This window comes from Oryzias latipes, chromosome 6 (assembly GCF_002234675.1).
Source record: "Oryzias latipes chromosome 6, ASM223467v1".
NCBI lineage: Eukaryota > Metazoa > Chordata > Actinopteri > Beloniformes > Adrianichthyidae > Oryzias > Oryzias latipes.
In genome coordinates this window covers 25085211-25098281 of record NC_019864.2, presented here as the reverse complement: position 1 = coordinate 25098281, position 13071 = coordinate 25085211, and the positions used below count along the sequence as shown (strand labels likewise).

Genomic DNA, 13071 nt, shown 5'->3' with positions numbered 1-13071 from the left:
TACATACTACTACAAGCTTTTCCCAGTAGCATTTTTGTCTGCTACCAATTCCCAATTATTTGAATAAAGAAATACTCAGAAATGCAATTTAAAGCTTAATTTTCTTAGTGTAAGTCCAGCATGGAAAGAACGTATTAAAACACAGCTTTCATTGGTGTGGGTCTTGAGTGACAAAAGCAGTGGAAGGCCGTCATAGTACCGCTAGAAGCTCACCTGAGAAGTTTCCATGGATGGCATGGCTGATGCCGGTAGCGCGCTGCAGGGTGATGTTGTACAGAAACATGATTGCTGGTCAGTTGTTTCTACACAACGACCTTCTGGAGCGGCTAACTGAACCTTAGCCCGGGTGAAAGCTACAGGAAAAAAATTAAAAAGTATATTTACCAACTCTGCACAAAGATGTGACAAGTGACACGCAAACTAAGCAACTTTTAGTATCAGGCACGTAAAATGTCAGGGAAAAGACGCACGTTGAACTTGGTGAAACAGATCAAACTTAAACAATTGTCTAAATACAACAAGAAATAAACACTGAAGTATGGGATTTGAGGACGGGAAGGGGTTATATTTTGTTTACACACTTCACAGCAACTGCCAACATTAGCTAGCTATTTTGTAATAGCATTAGGCTTTACCTTTTTAGCATTTTACACAATATGTTATTTAACGACCACGAGACTGTGGCGTATACAACTCGAGCATTGCTGTTGCGATATCCCAAAAAAGGTTTAAAGGGAAAAAAATTAATATGAAAGGAGTCATTATTCAGTCTGCTAGCTTGGGGGAGCCTATTCATTCAAGGCGCCACTTTTACCGATGAATCTACAGCTGTGCAGCTTTTTCACCGATATTTTTTACACATTAAAAAAAATATAAAGCTCAACAAGTTGAACGGTGATGCAGATTTGTAAATTGAAACTTTTACCAGTGGGCTCAAAGAGATGATTCAGATTCCAAAGAGATTTAACTTCATGAAATAGAACGTTTTTCTTTAGCTCCGACGACAAGAAGCCGTTGGAGGGTCCTTCGCTTTGCGATACGTAATGGATATAGGTGGCCCGCCCGATGCCTGACAAGAATCAAGAGCTGTTGATGAGTTAAACGTCCACGAGGTGTCGACAAAGACCAGTGAGTCTAAAATACCACGAATAGCTTAAAACTCAAGTATGGTGAAGCGTGAAAAAAACGTACAAATGTTAAATTTAAAAGGGTGGAAATAGGACAAATGCAATATTTAGAAACGAATGGACATTTGTTGAGCAGCGCATTTGAAACCAATGTTACAATTATTTATTTTAGCTGTTTTTATTGTCTATGTTGCTACGTGTGCATGTTGCAGTGATAGATACATGGCTGTGATTCCTAAATGTATTTTTTTGATTTGACCAACATTTTGTTTATTTGAATAAGTGTGAAACGTATTTATTTTGGTCATGTTGTTTTTAAGTATTTCATTTTTGAGAGTTTTTATTCCACTACCAATCATACTATGACCGTCATTCATAATGAAAATTATTATAATAAGAATAATATCAATATTAATTATAATTACGGGCATTCAGGGAACCTACAGAGGGATATTTTGCATAATTTGTTGACAATACAAACATTAAATTATGAAAAGCTCAGACAGGAAGTTGTAGTTTTGGCTCGCGCAGATGAAAGTGGCAGCCGCCGGGCTCAGTGTGAATCTGCTCTCCCTTAAAGAAACCGAGCCGCGCCGCCTCTCGGTTTGTAGCAAAGGGTCGTCCCGACGAACGAACAGTCTCCAGTTGCCTCCCTCCCTCCCACCCTCCCACCCATTCCGTAATGCCTCCGTTTCCCCGTGTCTTTCTTAGCAGGCTTTAGCCTCATGAAACATTAGTTGTTGCGGGTTTAGCAGCCCTTGTCTCCTTCACCCAAGGGTTATTGAAATTCCTCAGCTTGTTTTTCCCCGGAAACATTCAGCCATTTAGATTCAGACGGCGTGACTGCACGCTGGGAGCGCGCCGTTAGACGCCCGAAGAGCAGCATCAGCAGCAGCAGCAGCATCAGCGCACGAGGAGCGGCTGGAGGACGCTCGTGCCCCGCCAGTGCATCGAGGTGAGTCCCCCCCCGCGATAAGGGCATCTTTAAACCAGACAAAGCGTCGAGGTGGCTCATTCTGAGGGGTGATGATGAAGGTGCATCCCTCTTCCTCTGGCGTCAGCCGCTGATGTCGAAGGCCATCGTCCTGCATGTGCATCTCAGAATAAAGTGGCTTCAAACATGGACTACTTCCATTTGATTTCTGCCACCGGTTGGATCTTTCCAGGGTAAAAATGCAAAAACAGGCCGGTTGAGAGGACGCTTTAGGTCTGTTTCTACGTTTGAGCAGAAAACATGCTGCTAAAGCCTAAACGTGGACCATTTAGTATGGGGCATTTTCAAATCACAGCTCCTCATAGAGACTCTGCTCACTTTATGCCCTCTTAACTCCTCATCTTCCTCCATCCATCCGTCTTTGAGCCTTTTAGAAACCTCTTTTCTGCTCTTTTACTCTTGAAATATGTCTGCCCCTGTCCCCCCTTCTCCACATCTCCCATATCTCAACCTCTTTTCATCCCTGTTTGTCTTTTTTCTCCCCCTCTCCCTCCATCCATTGATTTGCCTGGTGGCGTTGCTAAGAGACAACAGCGGTGCAAGTGCTATCAAGAAAAATGGGGTGCATGCAGGGGCAGATGCACCTGAAAAAGCAGCCCGTCTTAAGACTGAAATGGGGTTAATCTGCTCTGCTGGTCGTGAGCGCTGCTCATGACTGCATGAAGGTAGACTTACTTCCCAACTGTGGAGTGGTTTCAGCAGAAACAGGGCTTGGTTCGTGTCCGTGAAGGTTTAGAGGGCATGCAGAATGGATCTTTTGTCCTTCCAGACACTGTAACACAAAACAAGTACAGCGCAGCAGGGCTGTCTTTTAGTGCTGGCTTGACAGAACCTGAACCTCCACAGTGGGACAAAAGGCACCACAGTGACAGCTGCCAGCGCTCTTTGTTGAGACAGGTTTTGTACACGCTCCTCGGAAAGGCTGATAGTTTGAGAGGAATTTGACACAGCTTGGCCACAAAATAGACCATCCAGATGAGTTTAAGCTAAGAATTGGAGCGGGGGACGTTAGACGAGGAGGGGCTGGAGGTCTGTTTGCAGCGTGACAGCTGCATGGACGTCTTCCAGAACGACACATTTTTACAGCTTTCTTCTGGATAGCTGGCAAAAGTTGGGGACGAGCGTGTGCTTGCACTGTAGATTTATATGTGGCCATTTTATCGTCTGTAAATGTGCAGCTTTGGTCAGAGACCTTTGAGGAAGCAATAAGTGCCATTCGACTTCTGGAAAAACAATGCCTCTGCCTGATACAATAGAAAGTCCATGTAAACCAGGATCAGATATTTGTCTGAGATCTAGCCTTTAGTGGTCTCTGGGTGCATGAATCAATCACACCGACTGTTTACAATAACATAAGATTCGCTCTGTAAATTTTCATTCAAAATTTACGATGAAGGTTTCAAGAAGTTTTTAGCTTCAACACATGGTTTAAAACAAACCTAATGAGAGTTATGACACATAATTGTGAAAACTCTTTTGGAATAATTCCTTGGAACTATGTTAATAGTTTAGTGGAAGTTCAACTGATCTTTTAAATACATTTTCCCATTTTTTGTACACCTTTAATCTTTGTTATAAAACATAAAACTTGTTTGTTCTCAGTTCTTTTTAGTAAAAAAAAAAAAAAAAAAGGACAAAATGTACCACTTTGAATTGAGTTTAGTACTGTTTCCAGTTTAAATTGCAATGAACGGCATAAAGTTTTGTGGAAAAATGAGAACATTATCAATAAAAACTACTGGAGAAGCGAGAGCTGAGCACAGAAGATCAAATCATAAGTTAAAAGTAAAGTTATAAAACTCTGTGAACAAGTAGCTGAGACATTTTGGGAAAAAGAAACGAGGGTTACAACTCAAAAATACTTCCACTATGGAAGGTTTAATTGTTTTCAGGACTTTCTCTTTTTGCGCATTTTAATCTAAGTTCATCCCTAGAGAGTACCGCTTCTCTAAAATCCCCATCAATTCTTTTATTTTTTGACGATAAAACATACGGCAATTTTTGAAGGTGTTCAAGAAAGATTTTAAACCTTTTTCTTAGCTCACCTAAATTCTAAGCTCTGAACAGATTTTTTTCATCTATGTTAGTTTCCATGGTGATTTAGCAACTTCAGACAACTAACTTTGGCTCCAAATCCGTTCTAACACAGTTAGTAAATATTTTTTTACTTAAATGCAAATAATTTGTTCTTTTTAGGGGATTTGTCTTTTTTTGTTTTGGTAATTGTTCATAAGTTGTTGCACCTGTATGGAATTGAGATTTCTTTTGTGAAATGTGAAGAAATGATTGTTCAAAATGACCCAAACAATAGTTGAATGTGTCCTGCCTGGACTCTTCAGTAACACCCAGACGTTCTGTGTCTGGAAGACCAATAAAAATCACCCCGACTCTTCACTTCCTGAGAATAATCCAAAGGCTTACACTTAAGCAGGGATGTAGAGCTCAGTGCAGCTTTGCAGTCTGTGTTCAGAATCAGTGAAACCCGTTAACAAAAGCTTGTTTTGAGGTTCAACCAGCAGAGAACAACAACCTCCTTAATGACACGACACTGCGGCGAGTTCTGCAGCCACCACTAGGTTTTTCTTTACCACAGAATCTGTAGAAGGAAAATGTTGCATAATTCTCTGCTTTTGAAAAAGAATTCAATTCAGCTTCAGCAAAGCAGGCCAATATAATGACAAAGAAGCCAGAGTTATATTTATCTGACTTGGTACTTAATGTCTTTATCAAGGTAGTTTGTAGCTTTTTTTAATCAGTACTTTTTGACTTTTTTATTTAGTAAAGGACACACATCAACTTGTTCGACTTTATTGCTGCAAATCTGTTCTCAGTGAATTTTAATTAAGAGGGAAAAGTAACCCAAAATCCAGCCTTTAATCTGCTCACAGTAGAGTCCTCATGATGGCTTTAAAAACTTCATCAGCATTCAGCTTCTTTTTTAGTCCTTTCACATCTCCTGCAGGCCAAAATGACCTTTTTTTGTCACCTATTATTTAATGAATGCTTGCAACAAACCATGTAAAGATGTTTTTGTCATATCCTCCTCTGAAACCTCTGAAAAGGGGATTTCTGAGGCATAGCAGAGGAGTCTGCAGAACTGCAGCCCTCAACAAATCACAGAAACCCCCAATTTAGAAATTAAACAGATGTAAACAGATGAAGCAATTTCATAAATATTTAGTTCTGTTTAATATTTAATCTTTTCTCTTTTTTTGCACACAAGCAGACATGAAAACATACAGGAGCAGTTAATAACTGAGATTCATGGATAAGTCCACAAATTTCAGTAAGTTACACATTTTTCATCTTTATGATGACTGATTATCCATAAAAACCATGAACAGAAATTGGGATGTGAAAGAAGAAAAAGCCATTTTAGTGTAATTTAATTTAAGAGTAAAGTGGAGCGCACGTCTGCAGCACTAAATCCCCAAACTACATTTCATGTCGGAGCGATATTTGACAGCTTCTTTTACAAGATCCCGTCACTTTTAGGGAGGCAGGCAAATAAAAAGAGCCATGTACGTAATTGTGTCACAGCAGAGAACACAGAAAGAAAAATCTGCACTCAGGATGCTCTCAAAGAAACCCGCTTGACGCCTAAGTCATCTTATTACCCATTAGATCTCTATAAGTCGCTTAAAAAGGAACTTAAATGACACAAATGTGGATGTTTGACACTTTTCCAAATCAAATCAAGTCAGGAAATCACAACAGGAAGGCTTTAGCTGACTAACTAAGCAGAGAGTCAAGTGGTTGTTAATAGGCTTCTTATCTTTGAACCATGTACACACACACACACACACACACACACACACACACACACACACACACACACACACTCAGACTTTGTTATACACCTGTTGCATTCTCTGAGTACCAAGACTGGATTAGAAATCCCTTCTTTTAAATCTCAAGAGCTCAGGATCTGCCAAGCATGTCAGCCCAAACTTTGTCTGTGTTCACATTTAGGAAGGTTTGAGGAATTTTAATTGGAATTCAGCATCATTTTAAGTCAAAGTTGGGTTTAATTATAGATTTTTTGTTTGTTTTTTTACTGTCAAGACTAGGGGTTTGAAATTGAAACCAGATTTCTTCACTTAAGTGTTAACTGTGTTTTCAAGCAGGTAAAAGAGCAGAGCCACAGACAGAGTAAGGATCTAAAAAAGTTCTCTGGTGTTGGCCTGTCGTCAGCCTCGTCATATGAGGATGACTCCGTGTTGTCTTGCTAATAGAGAGAATCAACACATGGGTGTTCGTGCACGGGCACAAGGTCAAACACGCTCGCCTGATCCTATTATTTTAAACTGCTTAGGGTAACTTTATTTCCTGCCATCTAGAATGAAAGGTACACACGCTCCATTTAATCACTTTAAACACGTTTAACAGATGTATTCAATTGGTACTAAATCACCTGTGTTGAATATGGCCGAGTTAAATGTAAGGATCACTTGATTATTTTGTCTTTGAAAATACAAAGTTGATTCATCAAATCCACAGATCAACATTTCATTGAAAGCAATTTCCTGTATTTTTAATGTTGTAAACAGCTTTTATTACTGTAAATTATAAGAATTGATACATTTCTTACCTTTCAAAGCCAAATTTGGGTTTGAAATAAAAATAGAAAAAATGATGTTGATTCGCTGTGGCGATCCCTAAAGGGATAAGCCTTGTGGTGAACAACAACATAATAGCACACACCCATTAATACAATTTTGAACTTAATTAGGGTAAACATGGCTTTTAGGAGAAGTGTTTCAGGTACAAATTCATCCATCCATTTTTAGAACCAAGTGCGAAGGCGGGGGTACACCCTGAACAGGACACCAGTCTTTTCCAGGGCCACACAACCACACACTCACGCTCACATGCACACCTAAGAACAATTTAGGTTCACCAATTAACCCATGAATCATGTTTTTGGACTGTAGGAAGAAATTGGAGCGCCCAAGAAAAAGGCAAACATGCAAACTCCACACAGACAGGGCCTTCCCACTGTGAGGCCAGAGCCTTAACCACTGCACCACCGTGGATTTGTCAGCTCTGCATATGAGATTGTTGCATGAGAACAGGGGTGAATCATCAGCCTCTGTCATTCATGTACTCCAAGCAACTTCCTCTCAAATAACATCCTGATGATGAGCCCATGTCTTCTGCTCCCAGTCGGAATTTTTCAAACAAAAATGCCATTGATCCCCCTCAGATGTACTAAAGAGCAGCTAAAAAAGTGACATATTTAGAAAGTTCAGACCTAGAAGGCAAAGGATTGTGTTCTGTTTCGTGGAACTACTGCAGAAGCAGCAGGTTATATCTGCTCTGAGACACTCAATTTTAACAACGGAGTAGATTATCTTTGTTTTTTGATTAGACGTTGGCTGTGGCCGGACTCTGAAGCCTTCTTCAATTTCAACTAATTACCTCATCAGGAAAAGCTTCAAATTGGTTAGTATGAAACCCGGAAAGCCTGCAGGCAGAGATCTGCTAACCCTTGTGCTATCCTAGGCACATTAACATTGGGAGTTGGGTCATCTAGACCCACTAGACAGTGCGCTAAACCCTTTTTTTCCAATGATTTGTGATCTTCACTGGTGTCCATGGATTACTTGAAATCCTCTTCCCCTTTATCCACCTGTGTCATGCTAGGGAGAACACGTCAATACTCATCTGGACCCCATAGGATAGCACAAGGGTTAAAGCTGCAGAGGCCATAACATCTTCTGTTCTCTTTCTTACCATCTCTGCTGCTCTGTAGGAACCTCAGACTGGCTAACACATGGCCAGAGGTGGAGAGAGTATCAGAAATGTTACTTAATGAAGAGTAGCATAACTTCAATAATAATACTTTAGTAGTAATAGTCTTTTAAAGAATGACTCAAAAGTGAAAACTAGCTGATTTAAAATGACTCATATCTACAGGTCTGACTTACATTGAGGCAAACAAAAATGAAGTTAATGTTCAAATTTAAGTTTTTCCAGGTGCTACAATTTATTTTTTAATGTATTAAAAAATAAATTCTCTTGGGTATTCTATTTATATAGAGTAATGTTAACTTTTTTGTGTTAAATGTTTTATTTGCTGCTTTACAAACCCTAGTAACAGCAAGTTTGGGATTTGTCTCTAAGATGTTAAAATAGTTCAGCGTCTCAAACATACTGACGTTTGTTGCAGAACCGCTGATACGTTGGTTGTTTAGTCAAAGCTGAACAATTTTAACAAGAACTTTAAAACCGGCAAATGTTCATAATTTTAATACTGTTATTTAAAAATATAGATGTTGTGCAGATATTATTGCGCATCCCTAAAATAAATGGTACAAATGTTGCAAAATAAAATCAGGCGGCAGTAAAGGATCATCTAAAGTATAGTTTGACCAAACCATTACTTACGTACAGTCCTTTAAATCAGTACAATTACTAGACTAGATGGGCTGAGTTTTTATATTTTTTGAAGAAAAAGAAGAAGAAATTGTAGAAAGGAAAAGGTCCTTTATAAATTTTTTGGAACAGAGTAGCAAACGGTACCAGTGACTCCAAAATTATGACTATGAATTATGCTAGTAAAAAACCGTTCCTTCCTCTGATTTTCACCTGAATGAACAGGTGACGATACAAATAGATTTTTTTATTGTAGCTGTTATGACGTAAAAAAAATGAGAGAAAAAAATCAAGGTGACTCGAATCAGACAAAAATTTTTTGACAATTAAAAATCGTATTCGACTGTTATTACAAATGAATTCACAAAAAAAGTTATTGTTGTTCGCCTTTCGGCACATCACTTTAGGGGTCGCCACAGCGAATCAACTTTCACTGATCTGCACAGGTGGTTTGGCTGAGATTTTTATGGCTGCCTTTTATCCGGGCTAGGGACCGGCACAGGGAAACCCAGACATGGCCCCGCTTGTGGTTACATAGTTTAGGCAGTGGCACGAAGGGTCTTGCCCAAGGACCCACACAGGATTCTGGGAAACAAACCCTGGTTTTCTATGCGTCATAATAAACCTTGTAAAAGGAAACAACAGAATTCATTCATTATCTATAATTTATATTTACTTTTGCTAAAACGCACCATATTATGTTTAATTATTTTCCCTTCTCTATGTATTAAATTTGTTTATTTTTTCCTCAAAGTTGCATTATGGATATATTTTTTCCCAAGAGATTTTCGAGTTTTTGAGAACCTTATTTTAAACTTCTACCCTCATTAAATGTGCAGCATTTATTAAACTGAAACCATTAATCCACTTTCAGAACCTGCTCAATCCCTTTTGGGGTCGCACAGTTGCTGGAGCCTATCCCAGCTTCTGTTGGGCGAAGCAGGGCAATTAATGGCAGCCATGAAATGCCATAGTTGTCTTGAATGTTGTGTAACCCTTGTGCTATCCTAGGCACTTTAACATTGGGAGTTGGGTCATCTAGACCCCACAAGACAGTGGGCTGAACCTTTTTTCTTCAATGATTTGTGATTTTCACTGGTGTCCATGGATTACATGAAAACCTCTTCACCTTTATCCACCATGCTAACATGTCAATGTAAGGATCGGGTCATCTGGACCCCATAGGATAGCACAAGGGAGTGGTGTACAACTGTAAATCTTGAAATTTCATTTAAGCTGTTTTGTTTAACATTTAGGAGGGAAAAACTTAAGATTAAACCGCACAGTCGTCATGAGAAATTAATTCGTCCACACGGGATTTTTTTTTGTTTTTTTGTGACATATAGAAATGATACTAATATGCAACATTGGGCTATGTAGATTGCAAATGCAAAACTAAGGCTGCTTGTGAAAAAGTTCTAGGGTAAGGAATCCATTAATGCTGCAGCAAGATGCTGCATATTTAACAGTAAATCAGTCTGTAGTGGAGAGTTCAGTTATATATGCAGGCATTTCTTTTTCAGGAGAGCAGCATCAGAGCCAAAGAGGTTTATGGAGAAGGCTGCTTCTGTACTGCAGACACAGCAAAGAACATCATTATGCCAAATATAATCACAAACTCGGCACTCTCTGCACAATGTTTTGTTAAAGAAATGTTTTTGGTTGAATAACATCAACTTAGAGGTAAACTTGGCATTTTGTCTGTCTTTTAAATTTCTTATATTTCTGAATAAACCTTTATTAGCCCCATCATGAACAGATATTGGAGGTTTCCTTTCTTTGAGCTTGTTTTGAACGGCCGTCTCCTGCTGTTTTAAGGCTTCTTATCCAAATCTGATATGTTTTGATAAAAAATTACTCTTTTTTAAGCATTATATAGTTGGAGTGCTACTTCTAAGCAGCCCAGCGGGCACATGTATGAATTTCCCCTGCATGAATATTGAGCCCTGCTGCGTGCTGCTGTTCTGCTCCGCCCCCGACCTGCTTTGGTTATGACAGTCTGAAATTTTCCAACATTTCATACTGGACTGTTTGATTTTCCTTTAGAGGTATCATTCAAAAGATGGAAAATAGGTCTTGGATGGTAGAAGGATGTTTAGTCAAAAACAAATATTTAAAGCAATATTTCTTGGATCCAAAATGTCTACAGCTGTCTGCAACATTCCTCCGTCCTAAACAAGAGCAGAAAAGACTGCAGCTGACATGATCGGTTATCTGACAGACTTCCCGTGGGACTTGGAGAAGATCATTCTCTTGCGTGGAGATGCATGGCTGCACTGTGACTTGAAAAGCAAAATGGAGATTATTGATTTCCGCTAAAATTCTTGACATATTGACATGTCACTCAGCACCCAGTGGCTCATTGTCTGCATGCTGTACTGAGCAACACCTACTATGTCCTGGCTTTTGCTCTAAATGGGGCTGCAGATAGACTCAGAGATCCAATCAGCTCATTGGCCATTTGGGGGCGCCGTTCTCTCAGGATGATTAGACCTGATGTAGATTTTCCACCCTCACCTGTTTGTCTGACAGCTGCATGAGTCTTTTATCGCTACCATTTAGAGCTTTAAGCTGCTGCATCCTGTAGCCGACAGACACCCTGTTTCAGAACAGTTAAATCATCTCTGCTGTGAAAACAGGTGAACTCAGTCAATTAGGAAGCTGCCACGGATCTCTGTGTCGCCCTAAACAGAAGATTCGTGTTTATGTGATGTTAACCAGGAGCTGCTGGCTCTGCTCCTTGAGTTTAAAAGGAGCTTCGTTTCTTTTTTCTGGTTATTTTGGAGCGTGGCTCCTACAGGAGGGATTCTTATGTCTGTCAAGTGTTGAGCTCACCTGTCTTCTAGAAATCTTCTCATTTCTTTGCCTTTTATATTTTGGAGCATGAATGAGCAACGGGGAGGGGCTGTGAGCCCCAGCCAGGCATCCCTCCTGCTCTTCTTTCATGCAATTTCTAGAACAGAGTTAATTGAATCCTGTCCGAAATCACAGAGGCCGAACTCTCTGAAGCACCACCTGCTTTGAATTAAGGATGCTCCCATTATAGCACTGCTGCTGATGTGAACGTTAGGAGTGCAGTGTTACAAACGGCCTTTCTTTGTTTTTGCTGATCAGGTTTTTACCAGCAGATGACGTATCGTTCTGAAAGACAGAACCTTTTGCCTATTTTTAGTAAAAGAAAATTTAATTAGAAGCTAGTTGTATTGTAACACTTGTTTTTTCTCATGAAATCCCCCATTTGTCTTAAAAAGCCTCAGTGATTTTGTATTTTGTTTTGAGTTTTTTTTAATGGCATCATATATGGAGAACAAATGTTTTTATTTGTGTTTCTAAGCTTGAGCAAATAAAAGAGAGGACACAATAGGTCCATCCAACTCTTAAGCACATTTAGGCTGTCTGCAAATACAAGTTGTTCTTAACCTTCATAAAGAAATTCTTCAGTTTTGAACATTGTTTGTAGAAAATGGCGTCAACCAAAGAAGTCAATTCAGTCGCCTATTTCCCATGATAAGGATGCCGCCACATTGTAGCCTAATTAATATTGTCAGTGAGCAGTGGTTGGGTCTGAGTGAGTATTTCTACGGCAGCCAATCAGGACTGTAGATGAGAACCAAATCAAGTGAGTATGATGTCACCCATAGAAAATGGTTTACTTCCAGCTCCAACAAAATGAAGTCAATCAGACGCCATGTTTTTGCGATACAAACATTGCCACGTTGGACCCAGATTTTATGGCAACCACTCTCACCAATCAGGAGTGAGCTTTTTGGAAAGGCCACACCCCTACCTTTGGAAGCTGGCTTGGGAGAATCCATCAGCCAAACCTTTTTAATGCTTGATGTGAGACCACATTGAGGCATCCGATTGACAACATGTGAAAGAATACAGAGCAAGAATTATTATTCTGACAAATAGAATGAGTAACAGCTGTTTCTTTCTCTCTAGAAGTCTATTGGCTTCTTGGAGCCAGCAGTCAGATTGATGCATTGATTCACTCAGTCCAGTTCTCTCATCCAGTCAATGGTTTAAACAAGAATGGACAAGCGGCTGTAAGGAGATGTGCGTACCTGTTTTTAAATTATCTTTTTGTTTGTTGGGGTTTTTAATATAGCCAGAGTATTTCTTCCATGTCCAGTAGTCTAAGCTGCTCCAATTTAGATTTGGAATAAATTCTTAAAATTTGTGCATCTATGCATCCCTATGCATCTAAAACAAAATTAAGCACATGGAACAGTTGTCTACGCTTTTTTCATTTATGAAACATTAGCATTAAGAAACTTAACTTTTTCTCGCTCATCTCTGTAGACTGAACAAATTTAAAAGTATCTGTACGATAACATTTAACAAAGTTTTGAGTCAAGAAATGACAGAAACCAACATGTTTTCAACAAATGTAGATTTGCTTTCTTTTTTTTGTTGGGTAAATCTAAACACTTCCTCTGGTTTTATTGCCAGTGCAAGCTTATAAAATACTCTGTGCCACAAAGTGAGGTCATGAAGTTTTAAAAAGACACTCAACTGCACCATGGGAATGGAAAGAACCAGTGCATTTTGGAGCACGACCCACATATG

General features: G+C 39.4%; 2 protein-coding genes across 2 annotated transcripts in view; one reads left to right on the top strand and one right to left on the bottom strand.

The window, feature by feature from the left end:
• The window catches only part of sf3b3 (splicing factor 3b subunit 3), a 32673-nt gene extending 31612 nt beyond the window's left edge, over positions 1 to 1061 (bottom strand). The window contains exons 1-2 of the mRNA XM_023955973.1: positions 926 to 1061; positions 214 to 353 (exon numbers count right to left, since the gene is read on the bottom strand). Of these exons, the coding sequence (XP_023811741.1) occupies positions 214 to 283 (70 nt within the window). The 5' untranslated portion in view covers positions 284 to 353; positions 926 to 1061. The remainder of the gene's footprint in view (positions 1 to 213; positions 354 to 925) is intronic.
• Positions 1062 to 1777: 716 nt separating this feature from the next.
• The window catches only part of st3gal2 (ST3 beta-galactoside alpha-2,3-sialyltransferase 2), a 60611-nt gene continuing 49317 nt past the window's right edge, over positions 1778 to 13071 (top strand). Inside the window, exon 1 of the mRNA XM_023955375.1 lies at positions 1778 to 2082. The gene's annotated coding sequence lies outside the window, so the exon portion shown is untranslated. The remainder of the gene's footprint in view (positions 2083 to 13071) is intronic.